The 27,816-nt window shown below is 39.4% G+C and overlaps 4 protein-coding genes across 5 annotated transcripts in view; 3 read left to right on the top strand and 1 right to left on the bottom strand.

Moving 5' to 3' along the window:
• Positions 1-5,446, top strand: part of si:ch211-45c16.2 (mitogen-activated protein kinase kinase kinase 13) — a 29,921-nt gene extending 24,475 nt beyond the window's left edge. For both annotated transcript variants that reach the window (XM_042001702.1, XM_042001703.1), the window contains 8 exons: positions 14-122; positions 276-385; positions 477-593; positions 996-1,139; positions 1,945-2,698; positions 2,786-2,856; positions 3,022-3,313; positions 3,586-5,446. In XM_042001702.1, coding sequence (XP_041857636.1) covers positions 14-122; positions 276-385; positions 477-593; positions 996-1,139; positions 1,945-2,698; positions 2,786-2,856; positions 3,022-3,313; positions 3,586-3,687 — 1,699 coding nt within the window. In that variant the 3' untranslated portion in view covers positions 3,688-5,446. The remainder of the gene's footprint in view (positions 1-13; positions 123-275; positions 386-476; positions 594-995; positions 1,140-1,944; positions 2,699-2,785; positions 2,857-3,021; positions 3,314-3,585) is intronic.
• Positions 5,447-8,749: 3,303 nt separating this feature from the next.
• On the top strand, positions 8,750-19,490 carry pfkla (phosphofructokinase, liver a). The gene is made up of 22 exons (XM_042001723.1): positions 8,750-9,000; positions 10,638-10,711; positions 10,815-10,892; positions 11,635-11,824; positions 11,966-12,131; positions 12,610-12,654; positions 12,739-12,847; positions 13,041-13,136; positions 13,379-13,471; positions 15,149-15,274; positions 15,388-15,452; positions 15,581-15,644; positions 15,770-15,916; positions 16,000-16,070; positions 16,288-16,375; positions 16,466-16,618; positions 16,995-17,159; positions 17,252-17,313; positions 17,939-18,050; positions 18,139-18,238; positions 18,340-18,445; positions 18,525-19,490. Exons 1-22 carry the CDS (start codon positions 8,916-8,918, stop codon positions 18,670-18,672), a joined length of 2,343 nt encoding a protein of 780 aa, XP_041857657.1. The 5' UTR covers positions 8,750-8,915; the 3' UTR covers positions 18,673-19,490.
• Positions 19,491-19,898: 408 nt separating this feature from the next.
• Positions 19,899-24,465, bottom strand: LOC121650280. The gene is made up of 14 exons (XM_042001724.1): positions 24,241-24,465; positions 23,981-24,037; positions 22,818-22,944; positions 22,624-22,713; positions 22,340-22,527; positions 22,205-22,247; positions 22,013-22,124; positions 21,781-21,907; positions 21,568-21,632; positions 20,666-20,871; positions 20,451-20,571; positions 20,325-20,366; positions 20,215-20,242; positions 19,899-20,138 (listed from the first exon to the last, which is right to left on the bottom strand). The coding sequence occupies exons 1-14, from the start codon at positions 24,290-24,292 to the stop codon at positions 20,011-20,013; spliced, it is 1,386 nt and encodes a 461-aa protein (XP_041857658.1). The 5' UTR covers positions 24,293-24,465; the 3' UTR covers positions 19,899-20,010.
• Positions 24,466-25,478: 1,013 nt separating this feature from the next.
• tmem169b (transmembrane protein 169b) lies at positions 25,479-27,443 on the top strand. The gene is made up of 2 exons (XM_042000827.1): positions 25,479-25,879; positions 25,997-27,443. Exons 1-2 carry the CDS (start codon positions 25,606-25,608, stop codon positions 26,629-26,631), a joined length of 909 nt encoding a protein of 302 aa, XP_041856761.1. The 5' UTR covers positions 25,479-25,605; the 3' UTR covers positions 26,632-27,443.
• Positions 27,444-27,816: the final 373 nt, after the last annotated feature.

Raw genomic sequence — 27,816 nt, 5'->3', positions numbered from 1 at the left:
TCATTGACTCCAGGCAAGGCAAACCCAGGAATAGACCTTCGTTTCGGCAGATTCTCCTACATCTTGACATTGCCTCTGCTGATGTTCTAGGAACTCCACAAGAGACCTACTTCAAGTCTCAGGTTTGGAAAGTTACAGAACAAACAAACATACTTTGCTTACGCTACATTTGATTTGAAATATAGTTATTTACATCTAAAGATTTAAAGTAAAGATTACTTTCTTAGTCATAAGACTGTTAAAAAAAAGGAAAAAAAAAACCCTCATTATTACAGGCAGAGTGGAGGGAGGAAGTGAAGAAGCATTTTGAGAAGATCAAAAGTGAAGGCACATGCATCCACAGGCTGGACGAGGAGCTGATCCGACGCAGGAGGGATGAACTCAGGTGTGTTGACAAAAAGAGACGATAGTCAGTAACTTCCCTGTTGTTAGAAAGCTATGCGTTTCATTTGGCTTCCTTTTCTGGACCCCCTCAGGCATGCACTGGACATCCGGGAACACTATGAGAGGAAGCTGGAGAGAGCCAACAACCTCTATATGGAGCTCAGCGCCATCATGCTGCAGCTGGAGGTCCGAGAGAAGGAACTTATGAAGTATGTAAATATGTGTTTCATTCCAGACATTATTGCTTTGCTTCATCACTACCATCATGTAACAAATATTTTAGATGGTAACACTACAACTGAATGCTTGTTTGGTTTACTTTTAACAGGAAATATGTGCATTGTTTTCCTCCTCAAAATATTTGTTCTGTGTTTTGTTCCATCAAGTCACAGCATTAATATCCTATGAACTGATTTCATAAACATGTATATACGGTAGCTTGTCACACCAAACTTGATTTTTCTCCCAGCATTTTAAGGAACGGGATTAAATGAAAAAAAAAAAAAAGATTTTAATCTCTGAAGGAAAATGATAAATAACTTCTGTGTAAATGAATGTCACTGATGTTTTCTCATTCATATAAAGCCAAAATAATTCTGCTGTTGCTGTAGGAGAGAACAAGCAGTGGAGAAGAAATATCCCGGAACATACAAACGTCACCTGGTCCGACCCATCGTCAGGTCCAATGCTGTCGAGAAGCTCATCAAGAAAAAAGGAAGCATTTCCCACAAACCTGGAATGCCATCAACTAAAAGGTCTGAACATTAGCTGACCAGTCTCTAACTCCTGAAGCAGCCATCTTGTGTTCATTAGCACTTGTTTGTTCATATAGATGGAATTACAAGCAGTTACAAACAAGCAGGTGAAAAGCAGCAACTTTTTACTTAGTTCCTTTTTTTCTGAGTAGAAATATGAAAAAAAATTACAGTAAGAGGTGCATCGCTTACAGTTACTGGCATCTTTGTCGACTTAAGTGGAAAGTCTGGATGTAGGCTAACACGCTATGTTTTACACAACACCAAAAGTAAACATCTTTAACATTTATGCATGCCCCCTAAAAACAAGGCACATAGATTGTGTGCCAGTAAGTCATGTAACATTACTGTCCTGTTTTTCTTTAGCTACACATGCAGTGACTGAGATGGTGGTTTCATACTGACAGACTCATTTTTGAAAATGTTTCGATTTCACATTTTTAAGACGGCACTGTTTCCATGTTTAAAAGGTGCCTCTGGTCTTAGCAGGTTATTTTAGGAGTGCTGTAGTCATCACTTAAATAAAAATTAATTGCTTAAATGAAATCTAAATTAGAAGAAGTCCACCGGCTTTCTGTCTAAGCATTGAAGATAGCCACGCAGACATACCATGATCGATGTTATTGTGACCAAAAGGAGAACCAGTTAGTGTTCACTTACAACCTTGTGTCAAAGGTCAATGTGTGATGTATAAAGCAGTGTTTAAACGCAATAATAATAATAATAAATAGAGGTAAAGATCAATAAACAGAACAGAATTGGAGTGAATAACTTATATTAATGGTGTTGAATGTATTTTTTTCAGGCCGGACTTGCTTCGCTCTGATGGCATCCCCAGCGTTGATCCTTTCCCCTCCCCCTCGCCACTGTCAGCCAGCCCAAAGGTCTCCACGCCCCCTGGAAAAACCCGCTACAGAAGCAAGCCTCGCCACCGGCGCGCCAACAGCAAAGGCAGCCACAGTGAGTTCCCCGCGGTGCTGAAGCCTGTTGCTGGGGCACCAGAAGAAACCCAGTCATTGCAGGAGCAACCCTTTCACCATCACCACCACCATCATCACCACCCACCAGCTGAGGGACCGTTTCTCCCCTTGAAGGGCCGTGAGGAGGCTGTTGTCAATTGTGCCAACAACTTGCGGTACTTTGGCCCCGCTGCTGCTCTTCGTAGCCCTCAGACTGACCACATGCAGCGCCGCGTTTCTGGCTCCAGCCCTGACCTCATTTCCACTGCTATGGATGCAGACACGCGACAGCAGACTTCATCCACCAGCTCCAATCCTGTATCAGGTGCTGGTTCTTTATGTCCCTGCTGCCAGGCTCACCCCTTCCCCGGCTGCCTGCACTGTCAGGAGACCCCTCCTACACTAAACCACCCTGAGTTACCGCACTACTCCCTGCTCAACACCCAAGAAAGCACCCAGTCTTCTTTAGGGGCACCCAACAAAGATGCAACCTCAGATGGAGAGGATGCAAAGAAGACTGAGCCACAGGAACAGGATCCAGCTCCGCACACACACACCCTGCCCTCTGCTCTGCCTCGCACCCTCAGGCCACTCAGGAAGGTGAGTCCGACCCAGCAGATGTGTGATTTGCATCTATGTTAAGAAAACATTCTCATAGATTTACAGCTGTTATTGCTGCTCTTTCAGGGTGGTGATGAGTCATCTGAGGAGGAAGAGGGAGAGGTGGATAGTGAAGTAGAGTTTCCACGGAGACCAAGGTAAAATTAATTGGTTAATTTAGTTTGCAAACTTGACCTTTAATGTGTTGTAAAATTTGTAATTCGTGTGATCTTACCAAAGTAAATGATCTTTTCCACGTCAGTTCCAAACACAACAAACCCAGTATGACTCACTTTCGGGATTCCTCCTCTGCCTCCTCACAGACCTCATCGCTGTATGAGCAGCTTCCAGTCCTACTCCACCTTCAGCTCAGAGAACCTGTCAGTGTCTGACGGCGAGGAGGGAAACACCAGCGACCACTCACACAGCGGTCCCCTGGAGAGGCTGAGTGCCAGTCAGGAGGAGCACCTGGACGAGCTGCTGTCACACACACCAGACATTCCCATTGATATCTCCACCCAGTCAGACGGCCTCTCTGACAAGGAGTGTGCTGTCCGCAGGGTGAAGACACAGATCTCTCTGGGAAAACTGTGCTCTGATGAACACAGCTATGAGGTCAGTAAATTTTAGCCGCATCAATGATGACAATGTTTGTTTTATTAGATTTGGAAAATATTACCAACCCGTCACCACTTTTCCACTGACTCTAATCCTAACCAAACACCAAATTAAAGCAAAACAAAATCTACTTAAAAAAGCAACTGTTTAAACAACAGTCTCACAAAGGCAACAAATACATATGGATAGTGACTTCTTCCATATTTTTCATACATTTTAAAGCCACATTAGATCTAATACTTCTCTGTGTATTTTTTGTTTGCCCACAGAACCCGCTGCAGTTCGGAGACTCGGACTGTGATTCATCAGAAGCGGATTGCTCCGATGCCACCATTAGAAACAACAAAGTCGGGCCTCCTTCCTCATGGTGAATCTTGCTGTGGGGCACGGCCCTGTTTTTGCCTGGAGGTCGTCATGTCAGTACCATGTCCCCATTTTGGGCTCCTTAGAAAACACAGCAATAAAATAATAACAATTTAAACAAAGTCCTTCCTATAGCAAAATCCAGTGTTAGCCCCTTCACTCCTATCCTTCCCCTTCATAAAATCCCACCCCTCCCATATAGCACTGCATCCAGGCAAACCATAGCAGGGATTCCATTTTGAATGATAATGTACAGTAGATAGTTTAACATTCATAATTTATTTTTGTCTGAGTTTTGAAGGGAAATTCAGGACCTCTGTAAGTTCTCTGATTTAAAGAGGAACAAAAAAAATGACATTTTGAAACTTAAGCATGGGCTAACTGTGTTAGAAAGAGACAATGACTATGTGCAGATGCTGATGAGAGAATATGTTGAAGCGCTTGTATGTCTGAGGACGACTGCTACCAGTGGGGTGTTGCATAACTGCAATAGTTGGTCTTAGATGTGGAGCATCACTACAAGCCTTCATCTGGCTGTCGTCATTTCTAGGCATCTCACTGTTTCTGAGAAGAACCCCCAAACAAGCAATCTCCCTTACTGCACTTTGACCACCCTGCTTCGTTATGAGTTTACAGCGCAGAGACCCGGTGCCCCAATCCCTCCATCTTCATTCTGCCCCCACTGTGACTGAAATGGGGAATAAGTGCTCATGGAAACAAGTGCGAACACCAGCATGAACAACCTGCCTCACAATCGGACTCCTTCCGGTTCCCCCCATCCCTCCAAACACACACACATAAATAACTCTGTATGTGTGTTGTTATCAGGATCCCCACATAGCTGTCAAACATGCCTGCGCAGCTCGCAAGATGCAAAAAGCTGCCTGAAGACTGCATGAAGTGGACAAGCTAGCAGAGCAACAGAGACGAAGATTCAGCTGACAGCTAAAAGCTAATTTAAAAGATACTCTTCTTCTCTGCCACTGCTTATCCCTCTCTCTGAGTCTTGTCATCGGCAATCAGATGTCACAACCAGAGTTGTTCAGTGAGTTAGGGTCTGTCTTTGTTTGCGTGTGCGTGTGTGTGTGTGTGTGTGTATGTGAACACTAAGCCCTTTCCGCACCATTAGACATTAAAGTTTCAAGTCTCATCTCAGGATTGTTCAAGGACTGTGAAACTGGACCATTTGTATGAAGGATATTCTTCGAGCGGCACGTTATGGACCACGCAGGAATATATATTGTTTTTTTTGTTTTGTTTTGTTTTTTTTAGGGTCTTACACATAGCCTTGATGTTCAACCCTTTATTGCTGTAACAGACATGTAAATGATTTTAGTTGCAATCCAGGTGCAGTATCCCCTTTCTTGGATTCACTCGGTGCAGCATATTCCATGTACCATTTTCTAGCAGGGTAATTTATATCATCTGGTAAGTAGTGTTTGATTATTACCTGGGCTGTAGTAAATAGAACAGCAATAATATACTCTAGGTTGGCACTCAGGGGGAGGAAGGAGAAGATAGCTCAGGGTGCAGGAAGTCTAGCTGGCTAGACGCAAGCATGGTGACTGGTAGCTAGAGAAAAACATTCGAATGGCTTTAATTTTAAGTTGTCCCTCTTTTGCAAACTTGCCTTTGTGGGATTTGATGCTCAGGTTTTCAGTTGCCGATTGAGAGCAATATAATAACAACCACTAGATGGTGACAGTTACATACACTTACTTTGCCTTGTGTTATGTTAAAATCCTGACTCAGTCCCCCCTCCTTTTTTCTATCCAAGGTAATTTCACTGATGCTCCCCATAACCAAGCAAATCTTAGAATCCCAGCAATATAACTTTTTTCAACTGGTTGTCTTTGAAGAGGGGTACTGCAACTGCGAGAGCTTTATATTTTAGTTTTTAATCCCTGTTTGTCATCTATTACTGATCTCATCAGCAAGGGTTGAATTTAATGATAACGATGTCATGATGTCAGCTCAAGTGTGTGCAGACGGCTGAGATTCAGCATGAGGAACATAAGCCAGAGACAAGGCCACGGCGCTTTAAGCTGCTCTTGGTTCTCCAACAAACTCATCTCAGTGTTAATCCTGTATATAAAGATCTGTAAATGTAATGTGACACATTTTTGTCCTCTCTTGTTAATGTATCGCACGGCTCTAATGACCATCTGACTGGTTAGAAATGAGCAGGAAATTCTTAGAACAGTATTGAACACTACAGGGGTTGTGAGACATAAATACAAGCAGGACATGGTGGATTTTAAATTGGACTGATGGATAAATTACATTTTATTCGAGAGCTTCGGAAAAACTCCTGCTGAAAATAGCGGCAGCCTTTCATCAAGCGTTCCTCTAAGTTCTTCGCTCTTGTTTACGTACATGTGAATTAAAATAACTTTGTGTAATGTCGTGACTGGATGATCTGATCAAGCCGTTAATAACTGTCTTTCTGGCGTACATCCTGTGAAGTATGATTGTTGTGAGATTTTAATTTAATTTTGAGCTTTTTTGTTTGTTTGGTTTTGTAGCTGGCCTACATAATTATTAAATTAATTTATTTGGAATGACTGTTCATGAGTAGTGCTCTTTATAATTTCAGGCAGCTTTAGAAATGTCATGACCATAACAATTTCTCCTGGGAAGTATTATTTGAAGAAAGCACAATGATTTAGTATAGGAAGAGGACAGTATTTGTGTGTTTGAACAAAAGCATCGTCATATCATTTGACCTGCAGGGGACCATACATCGATAAAATTTTCTTTGCAGTTAAAGTATTAAATAAGTGGACACGAGTAGTTAGCAATATCAAGTGTTCCTAAAGCTTTTTCATATTACCATAATCTGTTAGGAAACACCGCTGCACTGCAGGGTAAATGGCATATTAAGCATTGGGACACATGTGAAGTTGATTTCTATACTTCTGCAATGGTCCCTTTCTTCCATTTTCAATAAAAAAAACAAAACAATTACTTACATCTGAATTTCTGTGAAACTGTTTCTTTTAACTGTGGACATCATGTTGCCTCATCATGTGTATCAAACAACTGTTTCTTTGTTACTCTCATTTACAGCTCTTTTTCCTGTTGAATGGCATTATGATCAACCAATCCTGTCAGTTTCCTGTATTGTCCAGTGTACAGTGCAATAGGAGAATAAAATCAGAGCAAACAACTGCATGGAATAAATGCTGATGTACTGTACACAAAACACTGCTGTCTGGGTCATTTGTCACCAAGAAGGTCTATATTTTTAACCAACTCTAGATGAATTTTTAGAGGAGAATGATTATTATGCTTTACAACAAAATGTGTTGATTGAAGCTACAGTATGTTCAGAAATAAGCGTAAACAGAGTTAAACTGTTCTTGAAAGACATTTATATATATTTTCAGTCAGATGTGATGTACCTTGGTATTTCTCAGCTGAAGTGATTTGTGTGACAAAATGTATGGAAATTAGTTTCTGAGGACATGTTTCTATATGTGTGTGCTATTAGTACTATGTCTAACAGTATATATACAAAATCAATCAAAAGCTTGAATACACCCATGCTTTCCAAAGGAATGGTGTGACCAAACTTTTGATGGGTACAGTACATACATTTTGTTTACATTTTTGCCCATTTTGACTAACAAGAACAAACAAAAAAGGCACACCATTTACATACTTTCTGTCTTACTACACTTCTTTAGCGTCTCTGTGACCACACTTGTTACTGAGCCGTCTGGCCATCCTGTGGGCCAGTTGGATTAATATCCTCAAATTGTTAACATATCAGGTTTTGGTCAAATGATTTGAAGAGTGAATGGTTGTGAAATAGCCTGAAGACAGTGGTTAAAAGAGTCAAAGGTGATACCTGAGGCCACTGTTTTTGATGATGTTTTTTTTCTGCTTTAGCATCATCTTTAACTTCCATCTTCAAATAACTGTCTCCCTAGTACCTTAAAAAAGTTTCCCTTGAGATGATTTGGACAGTCAAGTTTGCTTTTAGAAAAGATAGAAACGCAGCTAGGCTTCAAATTAATTTTGGTAGTTAGGAATGACATTTTAACTTCACATTTTAAACTTGAAAACAATCTTTCTGTGGGTGTGTGTGTATGTGTGTGTGTGTGTGTATGTATGAACGTGCTACTGTGTCACTGACCTGCAAAAAGATAATAAAAAAAAAGAAAAAAAAGTAGAGCAAAGTTTTCATTGCACAAAATCTCATTTGCTGTACATGAGGTGTATGTGAATGTAGAAGTGCAGCTACAGGATACTCTTGTCATGATGTCGGCCATTTGCTCTTGAGCTGTTCATTGTTTTCTGTATTTTTGGTTTTGGTCATTTTACTGACTTTCACTCACATTTATTTGTGTCTGCAGAAATTGTGGCTATTTGTGACTAAATAAGAGTCTGTATTACTCTTCTAGGTTTCATTTTAATAGATAATGTCGAGTTGGTAAGATAGTTCATTTATTTTTCTTCGTCATAGTTTTAGTTATTCCCACCTGTGTCATCATCTTGCCATTTCATGCCTCTTTGCGGCCATTTTGCATTCTTTCTTCATTTTATATATCTATACATGTCTCCTGTAGACCATTTAGGAAATTGTGTACCTTTTCTGAGATTAATTGTTGAATGTCTGGGATAAACCCGGTTTGGCTCCCCTGATTCATTGGGCTATCGTGATCACTTATGGCTATTAAAGCTCCCATCGCGAGCCAAGGGTCGCTTCACTTCACTTATTCTGTTACAGCGGTTTAAACTGCTGCATTTCATCCAAATGTTACAAAGACATATATAAACTCAAATTCTACAGCTTGTCCATTTCAGAAGCTCCAACAGTTCGTAAATACCATTTCCCACTATTACGGCTGATAGCGTAATCAAAGCTGTCCAAATTAATCCGTGTTGTACGTGCCATTGACCTCTTCGTCGGTTGCAAACCTCAGGGCTCGACGAGTAGGCGGGGACTCAATGAAAAGCCCAGCGAATACATAAAAACAGAGTCTCCGGGAAATACCAGGTCATAAAGTAAACGCTCCCTATACACTCCTTCGTTGAGTAGGGCGGAGTCAGTCTACAGAGAGGTGTTTCTGTGGGGGGTTCACGGCTACAAGGGTTGGAACCTTCTGCCAACGAGGAAGGGACAGCTGGAACAACACGGATAATAGACAGGAACAGCTTTCTTTAGCAACTTTACGGACTTCTCTTCTTTTTCCACCTAGTTTCTGTATTTTAAGGTGAACAGGTTAAAATGAGTTCCATGGACTTGGAGAAGCTGAAGATGACGGGTGCTGGTCGGGCCATGGCGGTGCTGACCAGCGGTGGAGATGCACAAGGTGACCCTAAAACAATGCCATAATTGCCTTTTAGTATGATTTGTGGCCTGTTGATCCACGTGTAGACATTGAAATATATTTATACTTAATTATATTGAGATGCAAGAGAGCATGGGCTTGTTAAATAAGAGATGAGTGGGTTCTGGTTGGCTGTGCGTGCAGTCAACAGATAAATAATGTGGTTCATTTAATCTCCAGTTTATGGTCCACGTACGGGTCAAAGGTCGTCAGGGGCCTGCAGACATAACACTACTTCAGAGCTATGCAGATCACCAAAACGAAAAATGTCTAGATACCAATAATCAAATACTATTTTTTTTGCGGAAAATTCCTACTACTAGAACCATACTCAGGCCCGTCGCAAGAGGGGCGAAGACCTGCGCGAGCATGTGGTGGAAGACCCGTACACGCGCACGAAGCAGTTATTTTAGCTGTATGGCTTGAATCATGTTTCAGACTGGCCATACCATATGGTTTACACTTCCATGTATCTTTAAAGCAATTGTAGATTAACAGCAGGTACAATAGATAATACATTTCAACCCAGTATAATGCAGGAATACAGCAGCAGCATTATCCGCCCCCTCTGCTGTGTGCTGTAACTGAAATAAATGACAGATGGCCGTTTGCTTGCCCCCCCCCAAAAAAAAAACAAACAAAAAATCTAATTAAATAAAATAAAAATTGAAAATGCTTGGAGGTAAAACTCTGCTGTAAGGGGGGAGTCTGCGTCTTGCTTGTGGAATGGAAGTGTGCAAATATTTTAATGAGTTTCAGCTCTGAGAGGCTTCACCCTCCATGAAATAGTCATGGATCAGAAGTACAATTTCAGCATGAGAAGATTCATTTAGCTTTTTGTGTCTCAGCAGTTGTTGCTGCTTCTGGAATAATCTCCTTAAGTGTCCTCAGCAAGTGAAAATGACTTAGTAGGTATAGACATCTCGAAGATTTTGCTTAATAATATCTAATGTAATCAATTTTCAATATTGAAAATGAATTTATATGCATTCCCAGAGGGAAAACCAAGTTTTGCAACAATATATCAAGTAATTAAAGGAGGCTGCCAACACCAGCTGCAGTAATAAGGTGATTTCCACAGTAATGCAACAGTGATTACAATGTAAAAAAACAACATACAATCTGTTATCCACTGAATAATTTTTACTTGCAGCTTTCAATTTACCTAACATGCATGTCTTTGGATGGTGGGAGGAAGCCGGAGAACCTGGAGAGAACCCACGCATACACGGGGCGAAATTATGATAAAACCTAACATTTTTTTATTTTATACAGGTGCAGTGAAGCAGTTCATGCTAAATCCAAGTAAATTGTAAACCTGAGCACAGTAGTTGTGCTCAGATGACTTTGTAATGACAGTGACCAGCTTAGTTCTAAATACTTCTCCCCATGCTTGCAATTTATAGTGTGTACTATGCATCAGGATCTGTTCAAGCAAATCCTATCAGGGAGAGACCATTGTTAAAGTCTTCAGAGAGCGGTTGGCACCTTTGTCCGATAACTGATAATAATGTCTTATCCAGCACACAGGCTGATTTCTTCATACAGAGCCATGATGCAACCAGCTGTGTGCAAATCAGGAGGTAGAGTTGAGTGTAATACTTCTGTCCTTTACCCAGGCATGAACGCTGCTGTCCGAGCTGTGACCCGAATGGGCATTTATGTGGGGGCAAAGGTCTTTCTCATTCATGAGGTAAACAAACTTACTCCCCTCATCAACATGCAAACTAAACCAGGTCATATTTTTTTATTTTTTCTTGACTGGAAAACACTAACAGCATTATTGTGACTTCTAGGGATACCAGGGCTTGGTTGACGGTGGAGACAACATCAAACTAGCACACTGGCACAGTGTGACCAACATTATCCAACTGGTAGGTTAAAATATTAATACTGCCGTCTGCTTTTTTCATAGGAGACATGTTTGCTCGACACAAATAAAAAGCATCCATCAAAACTGACTCACCCATTGATATCAGGAGTCCCAGTCGGCATGTGCACGATGACAGTTAGTTACATCCAGAAACTGAAGTAGCTACATTTAATCAAGCCATCAATAAATTTAATAGATTTTGATTTTTATTTTGGCTTAATAGAGTAATGAGATCATTCTATTCTTTAGAAGATTTAGGTTCTATTTCTATTTGAAAATAGAACTGCATTATTCTATCTGTCTACTTACCTTTTACTCCCTGTTTCTCTGCATTATCTGGTAAGCAGCCCTGCTGCCTGTGCTTTCAGCCTCACCAATAAAAGATACTGAAAGCTGCACAAATCAGAGAACCATCAGCAGTACACCTGTCCTTTCAGCTGTCGTTGTCCTGCATTTATTCATTTATGATGTTGAAAGGGATGTGCTGCTTTTTATAAAGCAAAAATATTCTTTTTTGTGTTTTACCTGCAGTGTCTTCTCTGGTAAGTTAAGTTTATGTGTAGCAGTAGTTCCCACTTTTCTATTTTATGATGCAAAGTAGTGCTTAATCATGACCTCTAAATTGGTAACCACTGCACCACAAATGTTACTGAGTAAATCTGTTACTGAACTCATATATCAGTGTAAGATCAAGCTGTCCTTCATATCTTTGTTTCTGACTTGTTCACTGGTGTTTGGTGCAGGGTGGGACTGTCATCGGTAGTGCCCGCTGCAAGGCCTTCACAACTCGGGAGGGCAGGATTGCTGCTGCCTTCAACCTGGTGAAGAAAGGCATCACCAACCTGTGTGTGTGTGGTGGAGACGGCAGCCTCACTGGAGCCAACATCTTCCGTAATGAGTGGAGCAGTCTGCTGGAAGAGCTTATGCAGAAAGGTGCTGCTCTGAAGCCTTCTTCTAAATCTTGGCACTTGTTTACCCCTACCATGTCCAAGTTAACTTTGGACATTAAAGGTGAAATTAAATAAATCTATCTTGGGTACATAATCAACCAACTCTGTACATATACATCTTCAGGAAGGATCACAGCTGAAATGGCTAAGCAGAACAGTCACCTGAACATCGTTGGGCTTGTGGGCTCCATTGACAACGATTTCTGCGGCACTGACATGACTATTGGAGCTGACTCTGCCCTTCACCGTATCATGGAGATAGTTGATGCTATCATGACTACAGCGCAGAGGTCAGACAATGATACTGAACAGTGACAGCACTGAAGCACCTGGTTCATCAAAGCAGTAGTTTAGTAATTCTTACAAAATGAGCTATAAAATATTAAATACAGCTTCACAGCAGTACCATAAGGGGGGAATATGTTGTGAGACATTCTGTTTCTAGCTCTTGTGGTTTAGACTGTGCCAGGAAAATTACCATATGCAGCTAAATCAGTAATTTTAAATCATCCTCACAGTGGAACACACACAATGAAAATAAGCATTAGCCCAAGACTAAATCACAATGATTTCTCTTTATATATTTATACCAGTAATTAGTAATGGGATGCATAGTTTTTTCTTTTAACCTTGCTCCTCCAAGCATATTTGTCTCATTTTGCCCAGACTTGCTCTCTTGCATATCAACTTGTGTGTTTGTATGCTTGCACAACTGTGGAGAAAATGTATTGGGCTGTTTCAAAGTGACTATTTTACACCTTCTAACAGCCACCAACGCACGTTTGTCCTTGAAGTCATGGGCCGACACTGTGGGTAAGAAACTCTGACTTCTATTGTTATCCCTCATACGCTATTGCCAAATTTAATAAATTGTTATCACATTTTGTCTTACTAAAGGTATTTGGCCTTGGTGACAGCACTGGCATCTGGGGCAGACTGGCTCTTTATACCCGAATCTCCTCCCCAGGAGGGCTGGGAGGACCTCATGTGTGCTCGTCTAGAGAGGGTAGGGCACAAAAATGTCCAGGTTTTAATTTAGCCCCAGGCAGAAAAACATTTTTATCAGCTGTAGAGGCTTAAGCTGTTAAGCTGTTTAGTATGAAAAATGTAGAGAGGCTCCTTCCCTCTCATAAAACAGCCTACAGGCAAAACTGTGCTGACACACTTACTGTCTAATTTGTATTTATCTCCACTTTCAGAGCCGCACAAAGGGATCAAGACTCAACATTATTATTGTTGCAGAGGGGGCTATTGATTCAAATGGAAAACCCATCTCCTCATCTTATATAAAAGATGTGAGTTATAAGGTCTAAGGAATTAATTTCCCCCCACGGTGACAGTCTGTGTTGTGTTGAACAGCTTCTCAACAACCACAAGTCATTTTGTTCAGTGTTCAAATGTCTAAGAATGTACCTTTACTTCTTCTACCCTTAGAAAGTATACAAGGTATAAATGAAGAACATGTTGTTTCTTGATTTGTATAAAAATTTAAAACTTCTTTTTTTTATTTTTTATTGACTTATATTTTTGTTTGAAGCTGGTGATAAAGAGGATGGGCTATGACACCAGAGTGACAGTGCTCGGCCATGTTCAGCGAGGAGGGACCCCCTCAGCATTTGACAGAGTACTGGTAAGATGGTTTTATTACACTGGTGCCTGTAGAATCTGGTGGTGTTTATTACGTATCTGTTTCATGAGTCTTTTAAACATTTAGTCAGTTAACTGTCAGTCTAAACTGTGAAATTTTAAATGTGCATCTCTATGCCCTTGTAGTAGTTTTACTATTAACCATGAAAATATTAAGACAGCCATAAAACCTTAGAATATAACAACACAAATATTAGCTTGGCTTTTTTTTTTCAAAAGCAGCTTTCAAGGTTAAACATTCTAAAAACCTACAACAATATACCCAGTTATGATAAAAAATACACAAAGTTTCTGCTTTTAGTTTTGATTAGAAACCTATTTACACATGCTTAAATTTATAGTAAGAGTTCTTGATCACAACATCAGCAAAATCGTAATTTTGCACATTTAAGTAGAAACAATAGCGATAGATAAAACAGAATAAATACACTGAAGGGAACTTGTGAAATGATAATAATAATAGTAAAAGTAACAGTGTAACAATAACAGTATATAATGGTAGCAGCAACGGTAAATGCCAACAACAACAACAATAACATGAAATCGACAGAAAATACCCAGAGCTGCTACAACAGGCTGCTGCTAGGACGGCGCCGTCTTGGTTACTCTTTGTGTCTTTGTGTTTAATTGACATTAAACTGGCTGATAGGAAGCCCAAGGTATTTAATTTCATGTAAGGTTATTAGCATCATAACCATAGATGAGATCACATATGTCCTTAATACTCCTTGTAAACACCTGAGTCCCGTACATATATCAAGGTATGAATAGTGTTCAAAGCATTTCGGCAGGGACTTCAGGGCAACGTAACATTTGGCCCACTGATGGCACTGAGAGTGCTTCCTTAATTTTTGTACTCCACTAAATTTCAAAATCAGTTCATTTACAATTTATTAGGTTTCAAGCCAATTTCCAATTGAATTCTATGTTAGTCTGTTCTTTTTGTTTCCATACCTGCTTTATTTAAGGTTCCCAGTCCATCACAGTGCAAATACAGAGACAAATTCAATGTTTTGTTTTTTCTAACAGGATGCATTTACTTGAGTAAAAAAGAAACACACAAAAGACTTGTGTTGCCTCAAGACTGTTGCATCCAAAACAAGAAGCATTTATTTATTAAAATGCTGATTTGAGGATCTTTATCGATTGCAATCAGGTCATTAAAATGAAGATTAATTAATACAGGAATATAATTATTTTTGACCCAGTCCTAGTGCCTTAACTACAGGTGGACTGGAGCAATTATCTGGCCTTTGCAATTAATAGGTCTGTACAGTCCTTCCTTCTCTGGACTGTATATACAAAACATCGGTCAGCTTGTGAGATCAAACAGGCAGTGGTTTCTGGCAGCCACATATTATGCAGGCATGACATAACGGAGTTTCCACTATTTACGCCTTAAAATTCTTGTGACTCTACCAACATGTTGGTGAGGTGAGAAAATCACCAACATGAAACCTCAATAACCATAGAAGTCTACATGACCTAAACAGCTGTCGACTTGTAACTGGTAACTGGTTAGTTGCTGCAAAGTTGTCAGACAGATCTTAGAGCTCAGTGAGTTTCCATCATCCATAAAATCAGGGAAGAGGGAGTAGGAAATTATATCTTCCAACATTTGTTGTCAGTGTTTTGTAAACTCTAAACTCTCTATTTTCAGAGCAGTAAGTTGGGTGTGGAGGCAGTGGTTGCCCTGATGGAGGCTTCCCCTGACACCCCAGCCTGTGTTATTGGCCTGTCAGGCAACCATGCAGTCCGTCTGCCTCTAATGGAGTGTGTGGACATGGTGAGTTTCTCTCTCTCTTCTGTTATTTCTGGTATTGAGTTTAATGGACAGACCCCATACACAGTAAAGTGATGTGGGGACCGGTCATTGATTTTCTACACCATCCTTTGCAGACTAAGCTGGTGCAAAAGGCCATGAATGAAAAGAGGTTCGATGAGGCTCTTACACTGCGTGGAGGGTAAGAGCAAAGACGTACATTAGATTATAATTTCAAAATAATGCAAAATGACAATGATTGTGCAAGTTGTTTAATTCTGCAGTTAAGATAAAAACAAATCAAGCATAAACTATCTCATGTTCCTGCAGGAGTTTTGAGAACAACTGGAACATCTACAAGCTTCTTGCTATCCAAAAGCCTGCCCAGGCTGCAGTATGTCTGTCACACAGAAGCATATTCATGCAATTTCGCTCAAAAATATGTATTTTAAAAAAAGAATCTACAGGATTTAGTCTAAAATGTGTGTGACTCCTGCTTCCTTGCTCCTGTTCCCTCAGAGCAATTTCTCTCTGGCTATCTTGAATGTGGGGGCTCCAGCTGCAGGGATGAATGCAGCGGTGAGGTCAGCTGTAAGGGTAGCACTCGCTCATGGACACAAGGTCTATGCTGTCCACGATGGGTTTCAAGGGCTTGCTAATGGAGAGGTGAGACTTTGTTTTTATCACACATTGGAAATTTAGCAATCTCACTGTATTCTGACTGAAACTGTACTGCTGTCTGTCTGCAGGTGTTCGAGATGAAATGGCATAATGTGGCTGGTTGGACAGGCCAAGGGGGCTCACTGCTGGGGACTAAACGGTATATGAGATTGTTTTTTTTTTTCTATTATCATTTAAACATTTAGTCTCATGAGTACTTGAGTAGTTCAGACATACATTTGAAAATGGTAAACTATTGCAGCAAATGCAGGGGCAAAATTATAGTGTGTTATAGTGTGTATGCTGTAAAGTATATAGCACCATAGATTAATGTTGAAATGCCTTATAGTAATTTAAAATTTTCATGTCCTTTTCAGAACCCTACCAAATAAAGACATGGCTAAGATTGTGGAGAACATAATCAAGTTCAACATCTCAGCTTTGCTTGTGATCGGAGGGTTTGAGGTATATTAAGACTCAACTCAAAAAACTATCACATTCAATTTCATTATTTTACAGTGTCATTGTTTTAATCTATCTCTACCATTTTCACAGGGGTATGAAGGTGTGCTGCAGCTGTATGAAGCACGGACACACTATGATGAGCTCTGCATCCCCATGTGTGTTGTCCCAGCTACCATCAGCAACAACGTCCCTGGAACTGACTTCAGCCTGGGAGCAGACACTGCTGTCAATGCTGCTATGGAGGTAAATCTGAGCAGGTGGCACATTTTAACCACACAGCTTCGACATTTCAGGTTCAAGATCAATGCACACTGAACCAGAAAACATTTCTTCTAATAGAGCAGCTTTGTTACTGAGAGACTTTGAACTCTTAAAACAGAAAGGAGGGTTTTGTTGTTTTAGTTTTGATGTTCACATTTTGAAGGCAAAGAGATAGACAGATTTATTCTTTGGAATCATTAGGAACATTCATAGTTATGCTTTGCTTTTCTACTTATCTGTGACTGTTCATCTCATTTGGTCAGTTTTGCTCTTTGTAGGGCTGACGGAGAAAACTTACTTCAGAGTATGTTTCTGATACAGTCTTCTTCTCATCATGCTATTTTGATGTCTTCCTTAGAGCTGTGACAAAATCAAGCAGTCTGCCTCTGGGACCAAGAGACGAGTGTTTGTGGTAGAGACTATGGGAGGTTATTGTGGCTATCTGGCTACCACCACTGGTATTGCTGTAGGTGCTGATGCTGCCTACATATATGAAGAGCCATTTAACATTCATGACCTCAAGGTAGTAATAATAATAATAATGATAATAATAATAATAACTGTGCTATTTCTTTGGCGTGTTCTGAACATTTTTTCTATGTATCCTGTTAATAGACCAATGTGGATCATTTAAGTGAAAAGATGAAGAAGGACATCCAGCGAGGTCTTGTACTGAGGTATGTAACACAAAAGTACTGGCATGTCTTTTGTCTTTGGTTCATTGTTGTTTTAGCAGTCCCTTTTTCTATTTTAATTCCATTCCACTCTAGACACATTGTGGCACCAAACCATAGTAGATCTGACATACTGTTTTAATTTTTTGGACACAATTGTCTTCTTTCAAGACAATCACCATCAAGTACATTTTTCAAGAAGATTTTTTCATGTTGGTACAAAGGCTGTGCTGCTCACGTGCTTTCTCAGTGTTCTTTGGACTCTTTCAAGACTTGTTATGATTAGTTTCCATGGCAACGGAAGGTTATTTACCAGCAGAATCAACTGATGAAGCTTTCCAAAATCAACATAATCAGCACAATAAGTTTAGTTTGCAGATATTTGGTCATAAAACACAGGATGAAGATTCATATTGGGTCTCTTGATTCATTATATTGTTTCTTGATCCTGAGGATCACCAAAGTAAGAAGGATTTGTACAAAAGAACAGGACTGCGCAAAATTTCATTGAATTTGATATGGAAGTTGGTAAAGTTGCTGAAGATACCCAAGCTTAATTTTGGCTTGTCAACAGAACGACAATTCTAAATACAATGACTTTGGATTTTTATCTTCTCTGCTCTGACAGGAATGAAAAATGCCATGAAAACTACACTACAGATTTCATCTATAGGCTGTATACAGCAGAAGGGAAGGACGTCTTTGACTGCAGAGTCAATGTGTTGGGACACCTCCAGCAGGTACTGAGCTACCCAAAACAACAGCCCAATAATATCAGATTTCTTTCCAGAATCATTTCTTGATACAGTTTGCGTGTGTATACTGCAGGGAGGGACACCTTCTCCCTTTGATCGAAATTTTGGCACTAAGCTGGGTGTCAAGGCTACCCAGTGGCTTTCAGAGCAGTTAAAGGAAAACTACAGACAAGGTAAGTTACTCTACATGCATGGATGGTATGAAAAATTGTTTTAAAAAGCCCTAAATCAAACATCAGCTATGTTTCAGTGATGTTGTTTTTTTCCCCACAAGGCCGTGTGTTTGCCAACGCTCCAAATACAGCATGTGTGCTTGGCCTTAACAGAAAGATTCCTTTGTTTATCCCTGTCACTGAGCTGAAGGACATGACTGATTTTGAGTAAGCACTGCATTAATGCTAAATTTCTGATTTTGTTAAATACGCAAGTCATCACTAATGAGTATCCTCTCATTTTCAGGCACAGGATGCCCAAAGTCCAGTGGTGGTTAAATCTGCGGCCAATGCTGAAAATGTTGGCCAGGTACCAGACCAGCTTCTGTGAATACATCCCTGGAGAGATCACACATGTGACTCGACGTTCCATCAGCATTGACACTGGATACTAGGCACTCCCAAGCAAAAGTGCTCAATGCACTTTTTAAACCCTTATCTCTCCATCCTTTGTTTCTATGATGGTGTAAAGGGAATATTTTCCTATCATAATTCAAGAGCTTTGTCTTTCAGAGTTCTACCTCAAAACGTTGCACTGAGATTGTAGATTGCTCTGCTCAAAACTGCAGATCTGCTGCCAGATGTATTTCTGGTTGTACAGACTTCCTGTGCTCCAGGTTAACCCCTCCTCCACTCTACTTGCTTTGGCTTGCACTGGAAACTTGTGCTTTCAAACCTCTTTTATATTCTCAGGTTATTGTTTAAGAGGGTTTTTTTAAAGTAAGCACCAATGTATTACAGCAAACGCCCTGAGGAGGGGTTCATGTTTTGATTCATGGCCTTGAGCTGCACGTTGTTCCCACCCAAATTGAAAGACTGTGCTCTTTAGTAAAGATAGGAATATACCTCTATGTTAAAATACTTCATGAACTCAGTATGTCTTTAGTGTCATAGTAGCTATAGTAGATTAAATAATGAAAAAGTGCTATTCAGATATTCATTTATTGGTTGAAACATTCAAGACTGAGAATATATTAGTATTACTTGTGCCAGGTGCACTTGATGCTTTCTACACCCAAAATGCTGCTTTAAACAGATGGGCAGATGTGCCATGAGACCATGCTTTCCAACTACTGAATATACTACACAACAGATGAATGTATATGGTGTGGTATGGTTTGATTTTAAAGTTATACAAATAGAATAAGACTGATTTTGAGCCAGAAATAATATATGAGGAACTGTCTTTAAAAAAAAAAATCTTTTCTGGTCACGTTTTTTTGCATGTTTTATTAACTAAAAAGAGATCTACTAATGTTTTCAGTACTAGAGTATTATATGTGTGCTAATGTGACTGTATGACTAAAGGGACCAGTAAGTTGTTTTTTTCCCCCTTTTGAAATCCTATTATGCTTCTATCATTGCCTGAATAGTATATCACAAACTAACACTGTTTATAACTATGTAAAAAGTAGTAAACTCTACTGAAAGGAAAAATCTGTAAAGAAATATCAATTCATCAAGTGTGTGACATTTATATAAATTCTATGTCTTCAATAAATGTTATTCAGCTATGACACTATTAAAGAAGTGTTGTTTTGTGAGTAACTGAACTAAACCATTAGCTTAAATGTACAAATTAAGAGCAACAATTTGACTGAACAAAACATACTCTTAGAAAGTTTAGTCATTTTATCATTTAACCCTTGTCACTGTCTACTAGATAACAGAAAATTAACTGAAGAACTTATGCAAACAAAACAAAGGTGTATTTCATGTTTGTCGTGGAGCTCTTAGAAGTTGATTGAAAATGGAAACTCATCTTTGGAGTTTTCTTTGTTGGCTGATTGAGGGCTCTTGGCAGTGAAGGCAAACTGGAAGTCTTCGCTTTGCTGTGGCTGATCAAACAGGATTTCAGAGTCTGCAAAATCATACCCATACCTACAGTTAAATACAGATAATATGCTTCATAAAACAAACACTGGTTAGATACTTACAGCTTGAAGGCTGTTTCCCTGCAGCTTTCTATAAAGAGATGAACACAGTGTAACATTTCCATGTATATACTTGGCCATATGGAGTAAGGCTTAAATTTAAATTGTATTACCTTCTCACTGAAAAAAGAGCCAGTGAAAGTAAAAGATGGGTCCTGAAAAGAGACTTGGATGTGATTCTCACAACCAAAATGAGTGATTGCTAACAAATCATTTATTAAATTGAGTCGACTCCTCACCTCATCCTGCGAAGAGCCCTCATCAAACCCAAATCCAGAGAAGCCTGGTGTGCTCGGATTGGAGTTCAGAGAGAACAGGAAAGCTGGAGATTTAGCATCTCGCTGTGGGGAGCTGCCAGGGCTAAAGCAACAGAGAACACATGAAAAACAGTTCTTCTCAGGGAGTTGTCATCAAAATGGTTCACGAGCATTTAAAAACTCCAGCAAAACCTTACTTAAATGCAAACGTTGGGGTTGAAGGCACAGTGGTAGCTTTTTCTGGGAGAGATTGGGGATTAGCCTGTTGAGATGATGTCTGAGAAAAAAACGTGACTCTCTGAGTATAGTCATCTTCACTTGTCTGCTCTTCATCTATGGCTTCTTTTTCCTGCACTGGAGTCTCCAAAACATCCTCTACATATGATACAATGGGGTGCTCCTCCTATGCAAAATAAACAACAATGGTTTTAAAAGCATCTCAAATAGCTAGAAAATAGTCTTTTCTTCCCAACTTCAGTAATTATTAGTAACAAATAGTTGCTGAAAATATGAAGAAAAGAGCTCTAATAAAAAACAACTGACAGATGTAATGTAACCAAATCAAAACAAGGTTTATTCTGAAGACATGCTGCTATTGAGTTCCTCAGAAATTTTATATTGACAAATATAAAATGGTTTTTTATCTGAAATGGATTTCACATTCATAAAGTTGGAATTAAGAGAGTCCAAATTTGCAAATCTGATGCTGTTATATAATGAATTTTAGCTCCAAACTCCAAACAGATCATACCCTACAAAAATAACACATTACACTATATTTAAATGTTCCTTTAACCTGAAAATGCCTTGGTCTTTTGAACACCCAAGACATTTTTGTGGAAGTTTTTATTAAATAGTGGTAGCCACAACCAGAGATAATAATCTGAGTAAATAGCCCTTCCACATTTCTTCCTCTACTTCTGACTAGTAAACATCAGTAAAAGAGGTGGAATGTCCTTGTTAATAGAAAACACAGCATGTGATGAAGATCTAAAAACTAGCTCATGCATGGTTTTCTGGGGCAGAGGGCAGAAAGACATTTCTGATGATGACCTGGTGCCTCAGTGGCCAGTCCAAGTAAATATAAAAATCCCACAACCTGGTCCTCTTCTGAAGTTTCCTGGTCCTGTGCCTCAGTATGTATTTCATTTGGTTGACTTTGGCCTGAAGGAATAAATATTTTGCTGATAAGATTTGATGTTGTAATAACATCCAAAAAATAAATTAATTAAAAAAGAAGAAGAAAAAAAAACTGGTACACTTCAGGAAGGGGGCTTGGCGTATATATGGTATCAAATTATTCTGTATTTACCATCATATTGCTGAAAAGACCACAGCTCTTCACGTGGTTTCTCTGGGGAACAGGTGGGTGAATCTTGGACTTTGTTTTCCTCACAAATCTCTTCAGTATTTGCATCTATAGTTGTTTCATGTCCATTCTGCAAGATTATGATGAGGAATACCATAAAGAACAAGCTTTTTACACACTTAGGATTACTTGAATTTCATTAATGTTAAAATGCCAAACTAATTTATCAAAGTACAGCTGTCTGGTTGAGATGAATGGATGATATATCAATAAAAGAACCACTGTCCTCCTCTGTCTGACACGCTGCTGGAGTCCCTTCTTCTATTATGGGCTGCTGACCAAAGACACTAGAGAAAAATGGTCTCAGTCAGTTAAAAAAAAAAGCTCTGTGGTAAAATTGTTATTCTTAATTAGTTATAAGATTCACCTGTCTGGTAGCTGCTCAGTAGAAAAAGAATTCACTGCTGGACCTACCCAGACACAAATCAAATTAACTATTTAAAGAGCTACAAATATGTCTGCTCTACAAGAGCGTAAGGCAGTGAAATAAAGAGTTTATTACCAGTGAGAAGGTCCAGCTCCTTTTGCTTCAGTGTTATGTGATCATCACAGGCCTTGATTCTACACTCAATCTCCTCTTTTTCAGCCTGCAGCAACAGGAGCTTCTGAGCAAGAGGGTTTTGGTAATAGTACTCTTTGTGCGACTGGAATGTGTTTCTGCAACTGGAAATCCTTTCTTCACAGAGCTCCCTTGTTGGTTTATAAATAAAGAACAATTCAGCATTGGTCATTATGACACATTAGTAAATTAATCATAAACATACTGTAAGCACTAGTGGAACCCACAGATCCTGGTTGTAGCTGGCTTTTCTACTATCCATTTCTGTTTTTAGTGTCTGCTCATACTGAAGAAGCAAGCTGTTGGTTGCTTTCATGCTAGAGTTATATGAATGACAAAAAATAAAATGAATAATTACTACTACTACTACTAATAATAATAATAATAAAAGTACAAAATACCAGCGCACTTGCAATCCTACCTTTTTGCATTGGATTTATTCAGCGTTACAATGCTCTCCTTCACACTAATTTCTTCTTCAAGTTTCTTGATATTCATGTTTAAAGTTTTAATGAAAGATTTCTTCTCAGTAATGTAGTCTCTGCAAACTGTTCCCAAGAGTAGTAAACATTTATAATGCACCACATAACACAAGTACACAATACCGTGATAAACAAAAAAAACAATGGGTGGATATTACCAAGAAAGGCTACAATTGCCTAAGCATGGATAAAATTTGTTGGACCCCAAGAAGTCAAATGGCTCCTGGTTTGTATCTCAAAAATTTAAGCTGTAGATGTCACAGAAACTGGACAGACTAAACACTCAAGATCACAATATCTCTTCTCCAACATAAAGAAATGTCAAAAAGTGAAACAATCAACATCAACAAAACAAATTGATCAGGAAGGTGTAAAATAACCAACACACATAAACTCTAAAGTGATGCTAAAGAAGAACAGAGATATAAAACAACCAAAATGACTTATGAATGATGACAAGAAAGAAACAAGCTTAACCTGGGACACAACACCATGAAAAACTATAAGAGAAAATGGAAACAACCTTAACATAATAAAGAAAGCAGTGGTAAGAAATTATAAAACTTTGCAGAGATTCCCATTGAAAAAGATAAATAGTGTTCAGTTTGGCTGCTTATAAAAGTCAAGAAAAATATTATTTTTCAAGTTTGACAGAATATTGCTCAGTCGAGGCTTGGATGAGACACACAGGTACAGAGTGTATTTATCACCAAAAATACAAATGAATGTTAAATGCATTGGAATAATGTGTGTAAAGTTCAAAATGATAAATGCATTGAAAGAATAAATATGAGGTTCAATTCTTCAATTCTTTTTTTTCTTTTATTTTATTTTTATGGGTTATTCTTGCAGCCTGTTAGTTTTGCCCCTCAGCGGGAAAAGTCGAGCAATAGGGACATCTTTGTACATTTAATTGCGAGATAAATTATCTGCATGCTGGGGTAATGGAAGCTCAACTGACATGAGAAGAAAAGATATGTTTATGTCAAAAATATGGTAAAGACTGGATGAATGAATGATTTCTGTAGAATCCTGGTCTGACATGTCTATCATGTCATAGCCCATTGGCTTGGTCAGTTATATCATGACTAAACAGACATACCTTTAATTTGTTGGTTAATTTCATTCTTCTTTTGAGAAAGCTCCCGTGTTTGAAGAGCTATGAGACACAAATAAAAAAATAAATGATTGAAAAATATCTGACGAAAAGGGTTCATATTATTAATTAGCCGTTTGGCAGAAGCTAACGAGTTATCAAGCCACTCACATTTAGCTAAGCTGCTAACTAGCGCCAAACCAAATAAGTCAAAGAAATATTAATGTTCGACAATAAAACGTTTTTTTAATACACATTAAACTTACCAAACTGAAAAAGGAGGCTGTCAATGCTATTAAGTGAATACTCATCGCCCATTTTTTACACTAGCTGATGGACGTTAGCTGAGCACTGTAGCTGTTAACGGTTAAGAGATGACTTTCTTCAAGAGGCCGGTCTTTCGAGTGCAAAATGTAACGTATTGATTCTGATTTCTTATGTCTAGAAAAATACGTTCAGTTGTAATATATTTTAAATGAATAAAGTATCAATACATTCTATTTAATTTTTATTTATATATTATTAATCAAAGTGTACTATCAAATGTGGTATCCATCCGATTCTGGGACCCTGTTTGCTTCATGCTTCTTTTCTTTCTTTCTTTTTTCGTTTCAGAGGTATACATTTATATATTTACATCTGTAAATATATTAATGTGTTTAAATTTCGTATTTATTTTATTCTTTTGATGGCTAGAGACTGGGGTTTTCCCTATCATTTTAAGCAGTAATGGCTGCCAGGAGGAATCATGGATGGTGGGTATTGCTGTGACAGAGGTTAGTGGAGGGGCGGGATTAGTGCTATTCTAGAAATCACTTTGCGTTGCGCATCTGTATCGTAGAAACACAAGCTGTGATGTGTGTGTGTTCCCGAAATATGTCGGACAGATCCGCTGATTTATTCTTACACGATTCAGTTTTTTCTCCACTGTTCTTCCAGCTTACAAAAGGGTAAGACTGCATTTCAATGGTAATATTCAAATTAACGACACATATTTACCGGCTTATGTCTGCAGACAAAAGAGCGGACATGGGTGGGATTTAAATGGGAGGGGATCAGCTGTATGAAGGGTTGCATTGTCGATTTCATCCTCTCTTTAAAGAAAAAACGCATGCTTTTGGAACAACTCTATATGACTGTGTTGTTTTCCTATAAATTTGCTTGTGGATATGATAGAAATTATGTTATTAGCCTCAGCTCGCAGCAGTTAAAATAAGCCGCGCTGTCATTCAAATAGAGATCCCCTTTACCCAGAACAAATAAGGGCTATCGTGTTATGTTTGTGTTACATCCGGTGTGATTTTTCGTGTTCATACAGATGTGGAGGAATGAACTCCAATCAGGTGGCGTTTTCTTAGACTTTATCAGTCAGCACTCGCATTTCTGTCTACTGTGCAGAATCTGAGCCAGAATGATTGCAGGATTAAATACAGACTTTTTTAATTAATTTATTTTTTTATGCTGTTTTCTTTGTGTGTGTGTGTGTGTGTGCATGTGTGGGTTACTTCTCTTTTTTATTAAACCAATGAATATCCATAGTTTATGCTACTTAATATTTCCATTTTAAACTCCATACAAAACACATCAGAGAAGTAGCCTGAGAGTCAGAGCGCACTTGTTTTAAATTGAGCATGGCGCAAGCCGAGGAGCCACAAGGTGAGGGTGAAGGCAGCCCTCAGATGATCTCCCTAAGATCAGATGTGTCAGGGAGCCATGTGGATGAGGGAGAAGTTGGGCCCTCTATGAGGAGGAAGAGAAGAAAGAAGAAAGAGCCACGTCCAGAGTCCATTATTGTGTACCGCTCTGAAATGGAGAGGGCACCTGGAGAGGAGCAAGGTGGTGAAGAGGGAGCAGAGAGGAACACTGAGGAGGGGGCAAAGTTTCTCAGCACACCAACAGGCGAAGGTGAGAGGGGTGTTGTTAGGCTACAAGTCATATTAATGTGATCCTTTTTTAAGCAATATATATATATATATATACTCCAAATCATCTTACCTGTCACTTTATATTATAAATGAACAGGAGGAAGCTGGAACATACCTCCAGACAGCCGATATGTGACCCTGACTGGCACAATCACGCGAGGGAAGAAGAAGGGACAGGTGGTGGACATACATGTTACTTTGACAGAAAAGGAACTGAGGGATCTGGCCAAGTCAAAGGAGCGTCTTAATGCAGAGTGTGAGGCAGGAGAAGGGTATAAACGCACCTGTTCCTTAGGTGTGTGCCAGGGACCCCACGTTGTCCTGTGGAGTATCTCATGTGCTCCTGTGGTTTTCCTCCTCTCGTTTATCACCTCCTTCTACTATGGCACACTTACCTGGTACAATGTCTTCCTGGTCTACAACGAGGAGCGGACGTTCTGGCACAAGATTACAATATGTCCTTTTCTTATCATTTTCTACCCAATGCTCATCATGCCCATGGCGCTGTCGCTGGCTCTGTACTCTGCTGTAGTACAGGTGTCCTGGGCCTTCAGTGAGTGGTGGCAGGTGGTGCGAGACCTGGAGAAAGGCTTCTGTGGCTGGGCCTGTGGGAAACTGGGGCTTGAGGACTGTTCACCCTACAGCATAGTGGAGCTGCTGGACTCTGATACTGTTTCTGGCACTTTGCAGAGCAAGGCGCCTAGTGAACTTGCTCAGACATCATCAGTTTGAAGGAATGGATGCTGAAGTCATGGCACACATTCCAACTGGCTTCAAAGATGTTCCAAGACGAGCACCAAACAATTGAAGTCACTTACAAAAGGCTGATTTAAAAGGTTATTTTCTGTCTTTGGAAATTATAGTTTGACATATTTTTATTGCAAGCCCTCTTTGTTGATTTGAGTGAAATGAAATTTTTTGTTGAAGTCTTTTAGAACATGATTAAAGATGCAGAGGGACAAAATGATGAGGACTTTTCGTAAGATCTTGTCAAGATATTTAAAAGCGTTTTCATGACACTGTCTTGCAAATGATTATTCATTCAGCACTGCCTAAACCAGGACCACTCAATTTGGTCCCATGAGGGCCGCAGCCCTGCAGGTATTTAATGTCTCCATGCTTCAACACACCCAATTCAAATTTAATGGATCCAGCTGCCTGCACAATGGTCTGCACAATGACTCATTAAATTGGATCAGGTGTGTTGGAGCAGGGATACATTGAAAACCTGCAGGACTGCAGCCCTAAACTGTCCTTAGGTGTTGATCTATTTCTACAAATTTTTACCAGACCCTGAGCATACATGGTTATTGATGGGTCAGTTTTTATATTTACAGTTCTTTACAGCCTCATACAGGTCACTAAAAAACTGTCACTAAGTACTGAACAGCACTCACACAAGCCTTGAAAACATACTCAGGCTTAGGACTCTGACACACATTACATAAGTGTAAAGGTTTACACCAGGTTTCGCTCAACATGTAAATACCTGTAAATATATGTCATCACTGTGCAGTGCAATGACATTAAATGTCTCAGTATCCTTGAAGGTAATCCTGTTTTGTTTGTGAAGTCATCATGATCTTTCTAAAGTTATTGGAAGTTGAGGATGAGCACCTCTCCCACAACTGCTGCTGGAGCTGGCCACTCACTTTATTAAAGTATTTAAAAAAATCTAGTGCAAATCTAGTGATGCACAACTTAGACTAAAACAGTAATCTGTTCTGTGATGGTGATATTTGTCAGCGTCCAGCATCAACTTTATTTGTTTTGGTAATGTCCACAAGTCCACGAAAAGACCACCAATGTTAGCCTGTGTCAGTACAGACAGACTCATCTCTTTCTAAATATCTATATCCCCACTGAACAATACTGAAGTCAGCTATGCTTTAATATTTCTTAATCAGCTTGACACTA

This window comes from Melanotaenia boesemani, chromosome 12, assembly GCF_017639745.1.
Source record: "Melanotaenia boesemani isolate fMelBoe1 chromosome 12, fMelBoe1.pri, whole genome shotgun sequence".
Classification (NCBI taxonomy): Eukaryota; Metazoa; Chordata; class Actinopteri; order Atheriniformes; family Melanotaeniidae; genus Melanotaenia; species Melanotaenia boesemani.
This window is presented reverse-complemented; position numbering and strand designations above follow the sequence as displayed.

Excerpts from the sequence above, each read along its gene's own strand:
- pfkla (XM_042001723.1), top strand. The coding sequence starts at position 8,916 with ATGAGTTCCATGGACTTGGAGAAGCTGAAGATGACGGGTGCTGGTCGG. Across the intron at positions 12,848-13,040 it reads TGTGTGCTCGTCTAGAGAGG|AGCCGCACAAAGGGATCAAG; the intron begins GTAGGGCACAAA and ends CTCCACTTTCAG. Across the intron at positions 18,239-18,339 it reads AAAGGAAAACTACAGACAAG|GCCGTGTGTTTGCCAACGCT; the intron begins GTAAGTTACTCT and ends TTTCCCCACAAG.
- LOC121650280 (XM_042001724.1), bottom strand. The coding sequence starts at position 24,292 with ATGGGCGATGAGTATTCACTTAATAGCATTGACAGCCTCCTTTTTCAG. Across the intron at positions 22,528-22,623 it reads GCCAGCTACAACCAGGATCT|GGAGCTCTGTGAAGAAAGGA; the intron begins GTGGGTTCCACT and ends TAAACCAACAAG. Across the intron at positions 22,248-22,339 it reads GGAGCTGGACCTTCTCACTG|GTCCAGCAGTGAATTCTTTT; the intron begins GTAATAAACTCT and ends GTGTCTGGGTAG.
- tmem169b (XM_042000827.1), top strand. The coding sequence starts at position 25,606 with ATGGCGCAAGCCGAGGAGCCACAAGGTGAGGGTGAAGGCAGCCCTCAG. Across the intron at positions 25,880-25,996 it reads CAGCACACCAACAGGCGAAG|GAGGAAGCTGGAACATACCT; the intron begins GTGAGAGGGGTG and ends ATAAATGAACAG.